The 14,385-nt window shown below is 43.3% G+C and overlaps 1 protein-coding gene and 1 non-coding gene across 4 annotated transcripts; both read left to right on the top strand.

The window, feature by feature from the left end:
• The first annotated feature begins 8,236 nt into the window (after positions 1-8,236).
• Trnak-uuu lies at positions 8,237-8,309 on the top strand. The gene has a single exon. It is a non-coding gene; the product is annotated as a tRNA-Lys (tRNA).
• A 473-nt stretch (positions 8,310-8,782) lies between these two features.
• Positions 8,783-13,720, top strand: LOC123466325. 3 transcript variants are annotated; one of them, XM_045167272.1, is made up of 2 exons: positions 8,783-10,081; positions 13,348-13,720. In XM_045167272.1, the coding sequence occupies exons 1-2, from the start codon at positions 8,805-8,807 to the stop codon at positions 13,409-13,411; spliced, it is 1,341 nt and encodes a 446-aa protein (XP_045023207.1). In that variant the 5' UTR covers positions 8,783-8,804; the 3' UTR covers positions 13,412-13,720. The 3 variants fall into 3 exon arrangements, with proteins under 3 accessions (XP_045023207.1, XP_045023208.1, XP_045023206.1); XM_045167273.1 differs by having other exon boundaries at positions 13,366-13,718; XM_045167271.1 differs by lacking the exon at positions 13,348-13,720 and adding an exon at positions 12,509-12,686.
• Positions 13,721-14,385: the final 665 nt, after the last annotated feature.

The raw sequence follows: 14,385 nt of genomic DNA, 5'->3' as shown, positions 1-14,385 counted from the left end.
TTGTTCTTAGATGTGTTTTTGTTTTTGTTTTTGTTTTTTTTTGTTTTGTTTGTTTTGTTTTTGTTTTTATTATAATAAAATCATTCGACCATTCCATCAGTAAAGGGAATTGGTTTTCTTCGATATCTTTGCGGGCGTCGTCCGGTAGCATTTTGTTGATCCGGCTTTTCTGCTGACAAATCGTCCGTGATTCTGTTGATGGATTTTCAGACTCGTTAGTGTCGGGTGTTGAGTTGTCATCGGAAATTGGAGTGGAATGACGCTGACTTGTAGCATCGGCGCGTATTTCAGCGGATGGCAACTGATTTTCTGTATTTTGATGAGAAGAAAAGGTGACGTTCTCTTGGCTTAACTTTCGCTGATCAATTTCTTGAGTCGGAAAATTAGTGTCAAATGGGAGGGCGTCACTGTCAAAGGTTTCGTCTGGATTGTCAATGTTGGGGCCGATTTCATTTGTGAAAATATCGGTAGTCTGAGTTGCAATCGATTTGCGGAATCGATTTTCCAAATGCAATGAGTTTTCAATGGATGGACAATCTTCAGTCTATCAAAGCATTGTTTTGTACAAAGGTTTTAAACGATTGATATGGGTACGCTGGCATACATAGGATATATATATACAGTAGATCAGCTATATCTACTGTATTATTGGTATGTACTTTTACAACTCTGTAAGGACCTTTATATTTCGAAGTGAATTTCCTACTGTCACCTTCTTTAACTACACGAATATCTAATAAAACTCTATCTCCTACGACATATTTTCGTTCTTTCGCACGTTTATTATATTGTTCACGCTGACGATTCCGTGCTTTCTCGCTTTCTTCACGGACTCGCTGAAAGCTATAGCGCAATCGATCAGCTAAATTCCCTACATAGTCGGATACAGATTTAAAAGTTTGAGGGGAAGCGTCTAAAAATTTATTAATGGGAATATTCGGGTCTCTACCGTGGACTAAATAATAAGGGGTTTCAAGTGTCGAAGAGTGAACTGAACTACGATAAGCGAATAAAACATCGTCTAACATATTTTCCCAATTTGCATGTTCTCCGTCTTTCAATTCTTTTCTTAACATCGCGGTTAGTGTCCAATTAAACCTTTCTGTCTCTCCATTACTAGCGGGATTGTAGGCCGTTGTCAATCTTTGGTCAATTTTTAATTTCCTACAAAAATAATGGAACAATTTCGACGTGAAATTCGTTCCACGATCGGAAATAATGGCTTTAGGCATACCATGTCTTACAATTATTGTTTATATACACATTCTGCCGTGGTTTGGGCAGTTTGGTCTTTTAGAGCAACTGCTTCCACACAGCGACTAAAATAATCAGTAATAACTAAAATATAACTATTTCCATTAGGCGAAGCGGGAGTAATAGGGCCTAAAAAGTCCACGTCTATTACTTGGAAAGGGGCTTTAGCAATTTCATGGGGGTGCAAAAGTGCTCTATATATGGAAGAAGTGTTAGCTATACAAGTTTCACAAGCTTGACAATATTCTAAAATATCTTTTCTCATTGTAGGCCAATAATAATGATTTTTGACCTTCAAATAGGTTTTATAAAAAGCTAAATGTCCACCCATCGTTGCGTCATGTAATTCTTTTAGCACTAGATGGCGAAGCGATAAGGGCAACACTACTTGACAATTAATTTCGTTACGCTTACTATTTCTGGAAGGCACTTCGTGGCGATAAAGTGCACCTTCTATAATTTCAAAATATTCAATTTCTTTAGCCCATTCTGGTTTAGATTGGCTATTTTCCTCATTGAGTTCTCCTTTCTCTAAATAATTTCTGATGGCTACACAAAGTTCGTCTTCTAGCTGTTTTTCACAAATCAACTTAATATTATTCGGTACCGGTTGTATACTAGCTACTTTTAATCGTGATAAACAATCAGCATTTTGATGGATACGTCCAGGCCTATACTTTAATTCATAATTTGTAGCAGCTAATAGTATAGCCCATCTAACCATCCTAACCTACCGTTATTATCTTTCTGATTTTTCAGCCATTGCAAAGGACGATGGTTACTAATAATTTCAAAGGGTTTATCCAAGATATAATGTCGGAAATGTTTAATTGCATCAATTACGGCTAATGCTTCTTTTTCGGTTGTACTGTATTTCATTTCGGCTTTTGTCAATTGTCTACTAGAGTAGGCTATTGGATGCTCTTGCCCATGCTGCATTTGAGACAGCTCGGCTCCAATTCCATAATCGCATGCGTCAGTAAAAAGCAAAAATTTTTCGTTAAAATTTGGATAAGCGAGGACTGGGGGAGTTACTAGAGAATTGCGTAATTTCTCAAAGGCAACCTGTTCCTCCGTTCCCCAGGCAAAAGGTTTTCTACTTAGATCTTTATGCCTTAATCGAGTTAACGGCTTAGCTATTGAACCGAAATTTTTAATAAATCTTCTATAATATCCAGCAAGTCCAAGAAATGATCTCACATCGTCAACAGAAGTTGGCGTTTTATAATTCCCTATCTTATCAATTTTACCAGGATCGGGTTTAATACCGTCCATTGAAATGACATGACCTAAATAATTTACGGAACGTTTTATAAACTGGCATTTGTTAAGTTTCAATTTTAGATTTGATTCTTTAATAGGGTAAAAATTTCTCTGATGTCTCGTAAGTGATTTTCAAAAGTGTCTGAAAAAATGATGACATCATCCAAATATACTAATGCTTTACTTCCTAAGACGTCTTTTAGTACGTAATTCATTAGTCGTTGGAAAGGGGCTGGTGCATTACACAAACCGAATTCCATTCTTTTAAATTCGTAAAGATTATTTTCTACAACAAAAGCGGTTTTTTCGATATCTGGATCATGAACTTGAATTTGCCAATAGCCGGAAGCTAAATCAAGAGTTGTGAAGAATTTTTTTCCATATAATTTATCTCAAGTTTCGTCAATTCTTGGCATGGGAAAAGAATCTTTCTTTGTTATACCATTTAATTTCCTATAATCGACGCAAAATCTTATTTCTCCATTCTTTTTCTCTACTAATACCACGGGTGAAGCACATGGAGACTGCGAATATCGAATTACATTTGCTTGAAGCATTTCTTGCACTTTGTCTTCTAATAATTTCCTTTGGTTATTTGTTACTCTATATGGGCGTTGTCGAATGGGGTCTCTTCCTTGGGTATCAATTGTGTTTTTAATAAGGTTAGTATTCCTTAGTTCGGAATCTTTTGAAGCAAACAATTCGTGAAAGTCATTTAATAATTTAGAGAGCGGTGCTTGAAATTCAGTGTCGACTTCTGAAATTACAATAGGCTCAGTTATTTCGTTAGGCTTAGCTTCTTCTTTCGTTGATCTAAAGCTATTTTTCCGATGACATGACGAATAATTTCAATTACGCCTAATTTGATGTTTCTTGGGATTTTGACTTGATTTAACGAATGGTTTTCAACTACAATATTATAAGTTCCATCTCCCGATACTTTTCCGATAAATTCTTCAATATAAACTCCTGCCGGCAAATTTTCTACTGGTGTAAATATAAATGCGGTCTTAGGGGAAACATATGGAAATGAACCCTTTAGCTGGCCTACAATTACGAGCGACGTCTGACGAGATAGCGTCATCTTTTTGACCGTCGTAACTGCCATTTCCGGTACTCTAAAAACAGAAGATGAGCCTTGCCCATCTCTAGCTAGATAAATGCTTTTATTTTCTCCATCAAGCTTAAATGCGTGTTTCTGAATTGCGTCCCATCCAAGGATACAATCTTCAGAAATACCATTTGTAATAATAAATTCTTGTTGAAAATTTGACTCTCCGTATCCAACGGGCAAAGTCACTTTTCCCAACGTATGTAACTTTTTCTCCCCTACATCATATAAATCGAAATCAAGCTGACTGCAGATCACCTGACCTCTAGGGAGCAACTTTTTAAATAATCTCTCGTGAATAATACTTTTAGACGCGCCTGTATCAAATAATGCTTGTAACGGGACCTTGAAAATTTTTAATGGAATTCTTGGAGTTGATTCATTCGTAATGGTTGTTAATTTCGCGACTTGTCGGGATTTAAAATGAGGCTCTTCATCAACTGACCCGAAGCTACAGTTGATCCCTACTGGTTTCCCTGGTTTTGAGGGGAACCTGGTATGTTAGGCCTATTGGTGCTTCTGAACTTAGGGCAATTATTAGATTTATGGCCGATGTCCCGGCAAGAATAACATATAGGAGGCTGAGCTTGTTCTAGTTGTTGACGTTGATAACTACGACAATTAGATTGAATGTGACCGCGATAGCCACAAAAATTGCAAATTATCGACGGCTGTGTAGACCTATTGTTGGTATCGTTAGATGATCTCGGAAATGATGGTGTAGTGTTTGTAGGACTATTCTGTGTGTTTGAGAATTGCCGATTGCCACTATTGTTAGGGAAGTGCGGTGGAAATTGTCTACCATTACTATACTGGTTAACAGTAGGCGTTTGAAAAGAAACTTGCTTCCTGCATGCTGCATTCGCCGGATAAGGGACGTCGTTTTTATTTAGTTGAAGTTTTTTCACGGTTTGGATAAGCTCATTAAGTACGCCTTTAATTTCTTCACTTTCTATTTTCTTTTCCCCGACAGGTTTATCCCCGTGGCGAATATTGGCAACTGCCTTATTCACAGCTTCTTTTTGGTCTATTATCATCTGCTTAATTTCTTTTAACTCTGCACTGCTGGTGTCTTGTGACCCGTCTATGGATCGAATAAACTCCTGTTTTTCACGATCGGTTTCCAACGCTTCTAGCCTGAGGACATACACCCGTGTTGCTGCAACCAGTTCGTTAAAATCTTTAAATTCCTTATATTTGACTTTTGTCTGCAATTTGGAGTCTAGTCCCTCAATAAATTTTTGCATGAGAATAACTGCAAACGATTTTTCCGAATGACCTACAGGATACGCGCGTTTAAAAATTTCCTGTATACGTAGCGCGTTATCGACAACTTTTTCACCTGACCTACGTTTGGCTTTGTTAAACTTTTGAAGATATAAATCAACATTTTCATCGCCATGAAAGTGGTCAAGCAATGCTTCTTTAATTGACTCATAATCATGCGGATGTTCCTTTAAAATTGCCTGAATGACGGAAAAAGCTCTGTACGTTAACTTAGCCCGTAACATCTGAATAGTTTTTTCTTCTGACCATCCCGACCCATCTACTATACTTTCAAATGATTCTAACCAAGAGTCAAAACGAGTAATGGGGCTTCCGGTGAAAGAAGGAAGTAATTGTAACCGGGAGAAAGTATGGTGGTTATTTTGAAAATCGTCCAAATCTCTGACTGTTGCTGCTCTGGTGGGGGAAGTACGGTAGGCCATGTTGTTGTTTTGAACTGGCAATCGAAATCTTAAATTTCCCTGTTGCGAATTCTGAGAATGTGCTGGAACGCTGGTCGTAGGCGATCGAGGTTCGCAACAACGTCTGCTGTCCGCCTGGACCGTTGTTCCGGGGAAAGGTTGTGTCGATTTGTAGGCTGGTTGTGTGGTTGCCGAATAGAGCGGTGTACGGTGTGTCGCACTGGTATCGGTGGTTCAGGGGTTCTCGACAGCGGCGGTAATTGCTGTGGTGACACGGATTGCTGTGATATCTGTCCCGTGATATCCAGTGATAGCAGTCGTTTCAATTGGGTTTTGGTTTGGTAGAGCGTTTGTTTGATCCCCTCTGCGAGCTGTACGTTGTTCGGTCTGCTGGCTCCTGGGAAATTGTCCAACTTCCTCAGCAGTAAGTTGATCTCGGGCGTCAGTGGTTCCAGTGGAGTCAGTAGTCGCAGCTCCCGTAGGTATAGGGTGAGGTTGCGAATGTCTGCCAGAAATATTTGATGATAGGCCAGCGATACCGTCTGGAAGTGAATGGATAGGTCTTCCACTTCTTGCGAAAGATGGCGATATTGATCCTCTCTGTGTCTGTATCTGGTCCCACAATTCAGGATTAATTCCAAGATAGCCTTGCCTTTCTGCAAGTTGGTTATGCTGTGAAACTGTCCCATTAGGAAGGTCAAGAACTGTCTCGCATACGACGTGAAAATCGCTTGTAGCTCGGACGTCTGTTGTTCCGTTACTGTCGTCTTCTTCGATTGTGCACAGAGTCTCACCTCTAGGATCGACGTCAAGTAGTTCAGTAGGATCGTTGGTTCTTTCCACATCGTCGATGGGTTCTGGTCGTCTTGATATAGCTTCGTCAGTCGGATGTCCTGTATCAGACGAATTATCTGGGTCTGCACCTTCGGATCTTTCGACTGGAAATCCGCTTCTCTCTCCTTCAGGCTCTTGATCGCAAGTATTAGGGACGGAAGCTTGCTCGCCCTGGTCTGAAATATCTTGTCGTGATTGTTCTTGACTTTATTGAATAGGTGCCTCAGGCTCAGGTTCAAGTGATTTTCAATTCGGTGTGTTCCTCGTATGGAAGAAACCGAGAACTGCGCTTGCTAAAAAACTAGTTTTGGTCGCTACTTTCGGAGGAGACTTAGAAGGTGAAATATTTTCAACGAATCTAGCGAAAAAGGAGGGTGATCGTTTTCCTGACGCTACCTCGGACGTAGCCCTTGCTTGAGTTTTTCGGGAGGGAGTTGTATCAAGCCCCGCTACGGCTTTGTACGCAGCGTTCGATCGTAGTTTTAGTAACTGAGAGTTCTTTGGGTGTACTTTGGGATTCAAAACTGGGGAAGCGGATCTACTAATTGCTTCGGCAGTGGTCTCCAAAGTACTACCACTCTGAAGTGTATCTGGTGCAAACTGAGATTCGGTAGTCAAGTTATCAAAATCAAGGGATCGAGCTACGGTTTCCTGATCGGGTAGGCTAACAGTTATTTCGGGACGAGAGTGCTTGTTTACAGGGGAATGTACAAATTTATGCCCACCAGTAACAACATCATCATTCATTGTGGTTGAGTTCCAAAAAGTGCTGCCACCATTATGTAAAGCATCCTTCCTCTCGGGTGAATGACTTTACGGATTAAGACAAATATATTAACATGGAACTCGGAGGCGTTTACCCACAATGATGACAGTGTATTACTAGACTAGGCCATAAAATATAAGGGAGACTACACGTATAAGAATACGAGAAACTAAAGGGGAAACAAAGTGTAAATGAGGACAACGTAAATTGATCTTACAGTAGTAGCGCGAGCGATACGGCGAATTCAGACACGAAATGGAGACGATTGGAAATACAATTCAGATAGGCACTTACGGAAACAGGTAGGTGGAGAAACACTTGTAAGAGAAAACCCTAAGGCAACTTAGGTGTCGAACTAGTGTTGTTGAGGGCAACTGAACGTTTAGCGAGCTGCTAGTTGTCTGATCTTTCTTAGATTTTGGGTTCACCATGAAACCTCGCATCTCGTCAAAGTGACGTGATGCTGTTGACGCGTCGCTAAGTCACGCGTGCAACCAATCAGAAAGTGTTTGTTTAATGGCTTGAATTGCGCCACGCGTGCGACCAATCAAATGGATATTTATTTAATGGCGTGATATGCGTCGCACGTGTGACCAATCACGGAAGTTTGTTTAGTTGCGTGACAATGCGTCGCGCGTGTGAGTCAAACAGCAGAGGTGTTCAATTGGGTCAACGCTAAGATGTTTATGACAAATGGTTACTATGCGGATTACAATATTCGAATAATATGCAAAAGAAGCGTAAATGCAAGAGAGTAAAATGTAAACATAATTATATGCCAAGGGAAAGTAAACATAATATAATAAGAATGTGGGTGTCATAATTAAATGTATTTGTAGGCCTTCGTTACACCTGTTAGGTAGGTGGTGTTCTGCCGTGTTAGGCCATCTTGTGAAGGACTCAGAATCCAAGCCACTAGCGCACTTGACATTCTACCGGTAGATGGCGTATCCAGAATGTCACAATAGCAGACGGAAAACAACAATGTGACCGTGAGCCGAGAAGCAAACGCTGTTTTCATCTTTGCTGGTTTGCTACGATGACCGTTATTTTGAATCAAAGCAATGTAAGATTTTTGGTTTTTGGTTTGTTTGAAAGTTTCCTCATTTTGCGTGATATGGACACCCTTATTTTCGACCAAGATAAAAAAATTTGGAAAATTTGTCGGCTTCTTCATTTTTCGAGACATGGATACCGTGATTTTGGATCAAGGTAATGTAAGACTTATTTGAAAATATCTGGGTTTCATAATTTGTCGTCGCATGATCAAAGAAACTACGTGGTGTTAATGTATTGAATAACATAGACATGTATTACGTAGCCCGGTTAGCTCAGTTGGTAGAGCGCGGGACTTTTAATCCTGAGGTCGAGGGTTCAATTCCCTCATCGGGCGTAATTTGAAGAGTTTTCTTTCCAGCGAGTTCTCATTATCGGTGTTTTCGTTAAGTTTGTATGATATTGAAATCATCCGCTAACGCATTAGGGCTCAAGACCTCAACGTAGTGGAATTAATCAGACGAGGTGACCGAGTGGTTAAGGTGATGGACTGCTAATCTATTGTGCATTGCACGCGTGGAATTAGCAGCATTCCATCCTCGAATCCCATCTTCGTCAGGAAACTTAAACTAGAGGTCAATTTCGATGCCAAAAATGTTTGTCATAGTCAATTGTACATCCTTGAGAAAACATTGATTGTACATATCGATTTACTAATCGATTTGAACTTGTGTTGACCTTGTATTGAAACAGCTGTTTAAAGCGGGGAAGGGAAAAAAAGGGGGGTAACCGGCCGTCGCCTCCTCAGACCATTCTAGCTGTTGAAGGGAAGCAGTCGCAGTTTTCGGTAGTTCTGTACCAGTAAATTATTTTGTGAAAGTTCGATTGCAAGATGGGGAATAAAAGGCGTAGGGAATCGGAAGCTACTAGTTCTAGTGAATCTTCAACTTCGTCGTCTTCGACAGACACTTCGGACGCCTCGTCCACCGACTCGTACGTCGCATCACGTAGGAAGAAGGGCAGTAAAAGGGACACGTCCCCCGATCGTATCCACAAAAATCCCAGCAATCCGAAGGCGAGTGGTTCAGGGAATGCTGCCGCAGCCTCAGTAGCACTGTCAAATCTTATTCGTGCAACTTTGGGTGGAGCCGGTGAAGAAGTCCCGGCCCAAGGAAGAGATGGTGATGCAGGCGGAATGGAAGCTCCGGAGGGTACCGTGGCAGCAGCAAACGGAGTAGCAGCAGCAAACGGAGTGGCAGCAGCAGACGGAGTGGCTCAGGAGAGACCGATTCCAGCGGTGGGGCAGGCCCTGTTACAGCTAGCCTCCTTCATAGAAGCTCAGCACGCCCCAAAGAGTAGTAAGAAGAAAAGACTCAAGCCTTCCATCAAGCAAAGCAGACGCATGCTGAAAAGACTGAGAAGAGGAGCGAGCAACAAGAGAGTTGGGCAGCTGAAATCCAAATACAGATTGGATGTGGAAGACAGCATGGACTTTAAAGTCCCGTCAATCGATTTCGAGATGCACTTGAAATTGCAAAAGTTGTTAGGGCCATCAACCGGAAAAGGAGTCAATGAAGTTGAGAAGACTCTTTACAAAGTGCAACAATCCATGCTCCCAGTTTTCTCAGTGCTTGCATTTTTGGAGTCCAAAGAGTTGGAAGGAGATGCGGGTAAAGCAGTCCGTCATTTGGCAGAGTTAATCGGAAGATCCTATTTTGACGTTTCTGACTTGCGCCGTCGGAACATCTTGGAAATAGTGGGCCCTGCGATCATTCCGCTTTTAGAAGACCGTGAAATTTTTGAAGTCAGTGAAGGAAAAGATCTGTTTGGGAGCTCCGTCATGAAGAGGCTATCGAAAAGTGGGCGTTTCGTCAGAGAGCTGGTCGACCTGGACGTAGGAGGGCAGAGAAAGGGCAAGCTGCCAGTCAGAGAGCGTGTCTCCTTACCCTCTTCCCACGATCAGCAGAGCAGTTACCGAGGCCGGCAGACCAACCACAGCAGTGGCGGAGCCGGTAACATCCGAGATGACAACGGTAATCAACGGCACGCGCCCCAGTTTCGGCAACCAGATTCTCGGGATACCAGAAACGGCGTAGGTGATCAGGGCCGCCAAGGGCTCGGATCGGCTAGCCGGTGGAATAACAACCAACAGGATTGGAGCGACAATAGGTACCCAATAGATTTAATATATTCCCTTTCTAGCTCCCCTCCCCCAATAGCTTTAAGTATTATTGGTGGAAGAATTAGACATTTTTGGAGAGCTTGGGGACTTATTTCAGCCGATCCTTGGATTCTTAATGTGGTCAGGAACGGGCTGGAACTTGAGTTCGAGTCACCTCCCACGATGCTTGATTTTCCGTCGAACGCACGAATGGGAGAAGAACAATTGAACATTGGGCGGGACGAAGTCAGGTCGTTAATTCAAAAAGGAGCGGCGGTAAGGGCCAGTACGATCCGGTTTGTCAGCCAGATGTTCATTATAAAGAAACAGTCGGGAGGATTTAGACCTATAATTAATTTAAAAAGTCTCAATCAATTTGTGGTATATAGACACTTTAAGATGGAAAACCTGGCCTCGCTCAGGCACTTGATCGTAAAAGGGGATTGGATGGTGAAGCTGGACCTAAAAGACGCGTATTTGACAGTCCCCGTCCATCGTGATTTCCACGAGTTCCTTCAGTTTATATGGGAAGGGGAAGTGTTCCAGTTTACCTGTCTTTGCTTCGGCCTCGCCTCTGCCCCTTGGGCATTCACTAAGCTTTTAAGACCAGTTGTAGCTTTCTTGAGGAGCCTCGGGTTTAGGGTGATCATTTATCTCGATGACATCATCCTGCTGAATCAGTGTAAGATGGTCATCGTAGAGCAACTAAATTTTATTAAAAAATTTTTACAAATTCTGGGCTTTGTGATCAATTCGGACAAGTCTGTAGAGACTCCGTCCCAATTGATGGAATTTTTGGGCATGTTGGTTGACTCAATTTTGATGCGGTTCCGCTTGCCAGAAAAAAAGGTCGAATCAATAGGAACCAGGAGTGCGGAATTGTCAAAAAAATCAAGGGTGGCACTGAGGGAGCTAGCGAGTCTGTTAGGCAGTTTTACCTGGGCGGCAACAGCTGTGCCGTTTGCACAGGCTCACTACAGAGAGGTGCAAGCTCTTTATATAGAACGCGCAAGAGCGAATGAAGGGAACCTGCAGGAAAAAATTTTCCTTTCACGACTAGCGAAAGAAGAGTTAGAGTGGTGGGCGAAAAACCTGGCCACCGGTGAAGGCCAGTCTATGTTTGAGTCAGAGCCCATCATGTCAATTTGCGCCGACGCGTCGCTTTCGGGTTGCGGGCGGAGTGTAACGGTCTCCGCACCAGTATGACGTGGTCACAGGAAGAGGCGAGACGCCACATCAACGAGTTGGAGTTGTTGGGCGCCTTCAATGCACTCAGGTCGTTCGCCGCATTTGAAACGAACTGCACTGTCAAGCTCAGACTGGACAACACAACGGCCGTTGCGTATATCAATAAGAAAGGGGGCACACATTCCGAATCGTTGACGCGTTTGGCCGTCCAAGTTGCGCGCTGGTGTGAGGAGCGAAATGTTACATTAAGGGCGCAGTATTTACCGGGAATTTTGAACGTTATCGCAGACAGGGAGTCGAGAAGGAGGATCGATTGGAGCGACTGGCAACTGGATCCGAGGACATTTCAAGCTCTTTGGAGAGTTTGGAAGGTCTCGATCGACCTGTTTGCGAATCCCTGGAACGCGCAGCTGCCAAAATTTGTGTCCTGGAACCCACAGCCCGGAGCCTGGGCATGGAATGCGTTTTCTCTGAATTGGGCGGAGCTGAAAGGGGCATATGTGTTCCCGCCATTCGCAGTCATTCGGGATTGCCTGTCGAAAGCGCGGAGGGAAGAAGCGTCGATTTTATTGGTCTGCCCACTTTGGCCGGCTCAGCCGTGGTTCCCATCGCTGTTGAGCATGGCGTGCGACACCCCTCGGATCTTGAGGCCGAGCCCAGGGCTGCTGAAATCGGTCAAAGGGGAGACGAACCCATTATGCAGCGTTCCGGGCTTCCGGCTAGTCGCCTGGAAATTGTCAGGGCGATGTACGGAAAGCAAGGTTTTTCGGGAGAAGTGGTCGAGCTTTTCGTGGGGGCCATCAGATCAAATACAACCAGCGCGTACGGAAGTGCCTGGCGAATTTGGGCAGATTGGTGTGTGGGAAGGGGTTCGGATCCCATGTGTAATGATTTGATCGTGGTAACGGCCTTTTTGGCGGAGCAATCCAGGTCAAAATCATACAGTACGGTCAATGTGTATAGATCCGCCCTGTCCGCCACATTGGAAAAAGTTGAAGGCTTCCCAGTGGGCCAACATCCAAAGATTTTATTATTAATGAAAGGCATTTACAACAAAAAAACCCCAGCAGCCAAGTATGACTCCGTTTGGGATGTAGATACAGTGCTGTCTCATCTCAAAACAAAAGAAAATGCGGCCCTCTCACTATGCGCGCTGGCGTCGAAATTAGCGACACTCTTGGCCGTAGCCACCTTGTTTCGAGCATCAGACTTGGCTTCGGTAAATTTAAAGTCCATAATATTCGCAGAAAAAAGAGTCTCCTTCGCCCTCAACAGACCCCGCAAGGCTCAGAAAGCAGGGTCGCTGCAGTCCTTCTCATTAGAAAAGCTAGATGACGAGCTGCTGGACCCGGTTGCGTGCCTACGAGCATACATTTTGAAAACAGAGGTATTCAGGGGCCCTCATAACGAGGGCTCACTGTTTATCAGCTCAGTAGGTCAGCACAATCCGGTCAAGAGCGTCACGATATCTGGCTGGATCAAACAAGTCTTGAGAGAGGCGGGCATAGACATCAATATGTTCTCGGCCCACTCAACACGGGGGGCCGCGGCTTCGAAGGCAATCGCAGCTGGAATCTCAGTTGATACGGTCTTGCGCGCGGGTCACTGGGCATCCGCGTCCACCTTCAGAAAATTTTATCATCGTGAAGTACCGACAGACCCATCACTGGTCGGAATTGCCCTTCAGCCGGATGGAATCAGCAGCTAAAAACAAGTATTTAATTTGCTCCTGTTCGTTTGTCCTAGTTCACGTCATTTATTTATACGCATTGTACGGGGGAGAACCGCGTCCCGTTAATTTATATGGATGTAATATTCGGAAAGGTCGTAAGTTTATGTGGGTATTTATTTTTAGTCGCTTTAAAGATCACAAGTTCAAATCGATTAGTAAATCGATATGTACAATTTGAAATTGTCCCAGTCTACGCCAGGACAATTAGAATTGTACGAGATTGTACGCTTCGATTTGAACTGTAAAGATCCCTCCCATTCCCACCACTTACAGTTCAAATAATCTATCGTTCGTGAGGTCCGTCTTAGGTAGATCCGAATTAAAATCATAATGGTTTTTCCTTTTTTCTATTAGATCATCCGGTAACAACAGCGCTTTCCGTGGAAGAGGCCGGGGATATCGTGGTCGAGGGGACTAAGAGTCGGATAGCCATCTCATGGACACCATGAGAAATTCAAGCCACGCAGGAGATCGGAGTCATTGTTGTGCTGCTCCCCCCTTTCCTTTGTTTGTTTGCTTATTTGTTTGTTGTTCCGTTTGTTTATTTGCCCGCCCCCCTCCCCTATCTCTGTATCAGTGAATGGTCTGAGGAGGCGACGGCCGGTTACCCCCCTTTTTTCCCTACCCCCCTTTAAACAGCTGTTTCAATACAAGGTCAACACAAGTTCAAATCGAAGCGTACAATCTCGTACAATTCTAATTGTCCTGGCGTAGACTGGGACAATTTCAAATTGCTGCATTCAATTAAGAAAGCCTCATTTGTTATAAGTATTTCTATGGTGTTTGATCACTTATTAGCAGTGGTTCTATGGTGTAACGGCTAGCACTTAAGACATTGACTCTGACAATCTGAGTTCAAATCTCGGTAGAACCTTTATTATCGTACCGTGGTATTTCTTTTTTTACATGCAGCATTTAGAAACCCCGTGGTGGAAATCCCAGCGATCGAGTAATCCCCTGATAATGTTCTTTCTCAAGCAAATTTTACCACTAGCGTATTTTAGATCATGGGAGGGAGTTCGCCTCGTCTTTTAATGCACAAAATTTTAGTTGGCTTTATGAAATCCTCCCACAAGAAAATACTAGTCCAACAATTTTATCACAAGAGATTTTAGACCCTTCACCTAACCACGAGACCTTAACCTTTGTCCCCAGTCAGCAAAGCAATCGAGGACGTAGTCACAACAGCTCAGAAGAGCAGAGCGAAAGAGACGACGATTTTGTCAGTCTCTGGGTTCCTGCCTTCTTGAGCTGTGAGACTCTACCTGACCTAGACGACGTCCTCGAACGTTGCACAGCTGACTGGCTCTCTAAAGCACACATTTTGCAAGAACCTAGCCCTGAACAACCCCGAGGGAACCCTGACAAAAGAAAAAGAAACCAAAACCAGCA

Source organism: Daphnia magna, unplaced genomic scaffold, assembly GCF_020631705.1.
Source record: "Daphnia magna isolate NIES unplaced genomic scaffold, ASM2063170v1.1 Dm_contigs170, whole genome shotgun sequence".
Classification (NCBI taxonomy): Eukaryota; Metazoa; Arthropoda; class Branchiopoda; order Diplostraca; family Daphniidae; genus Daphnia; species Daphnia magna.
The sequence above is the reverse complement of the archived record's forward strand: the minus strand, read 5'-3'. Positions and strand labels throughout refer to the sequence as shown.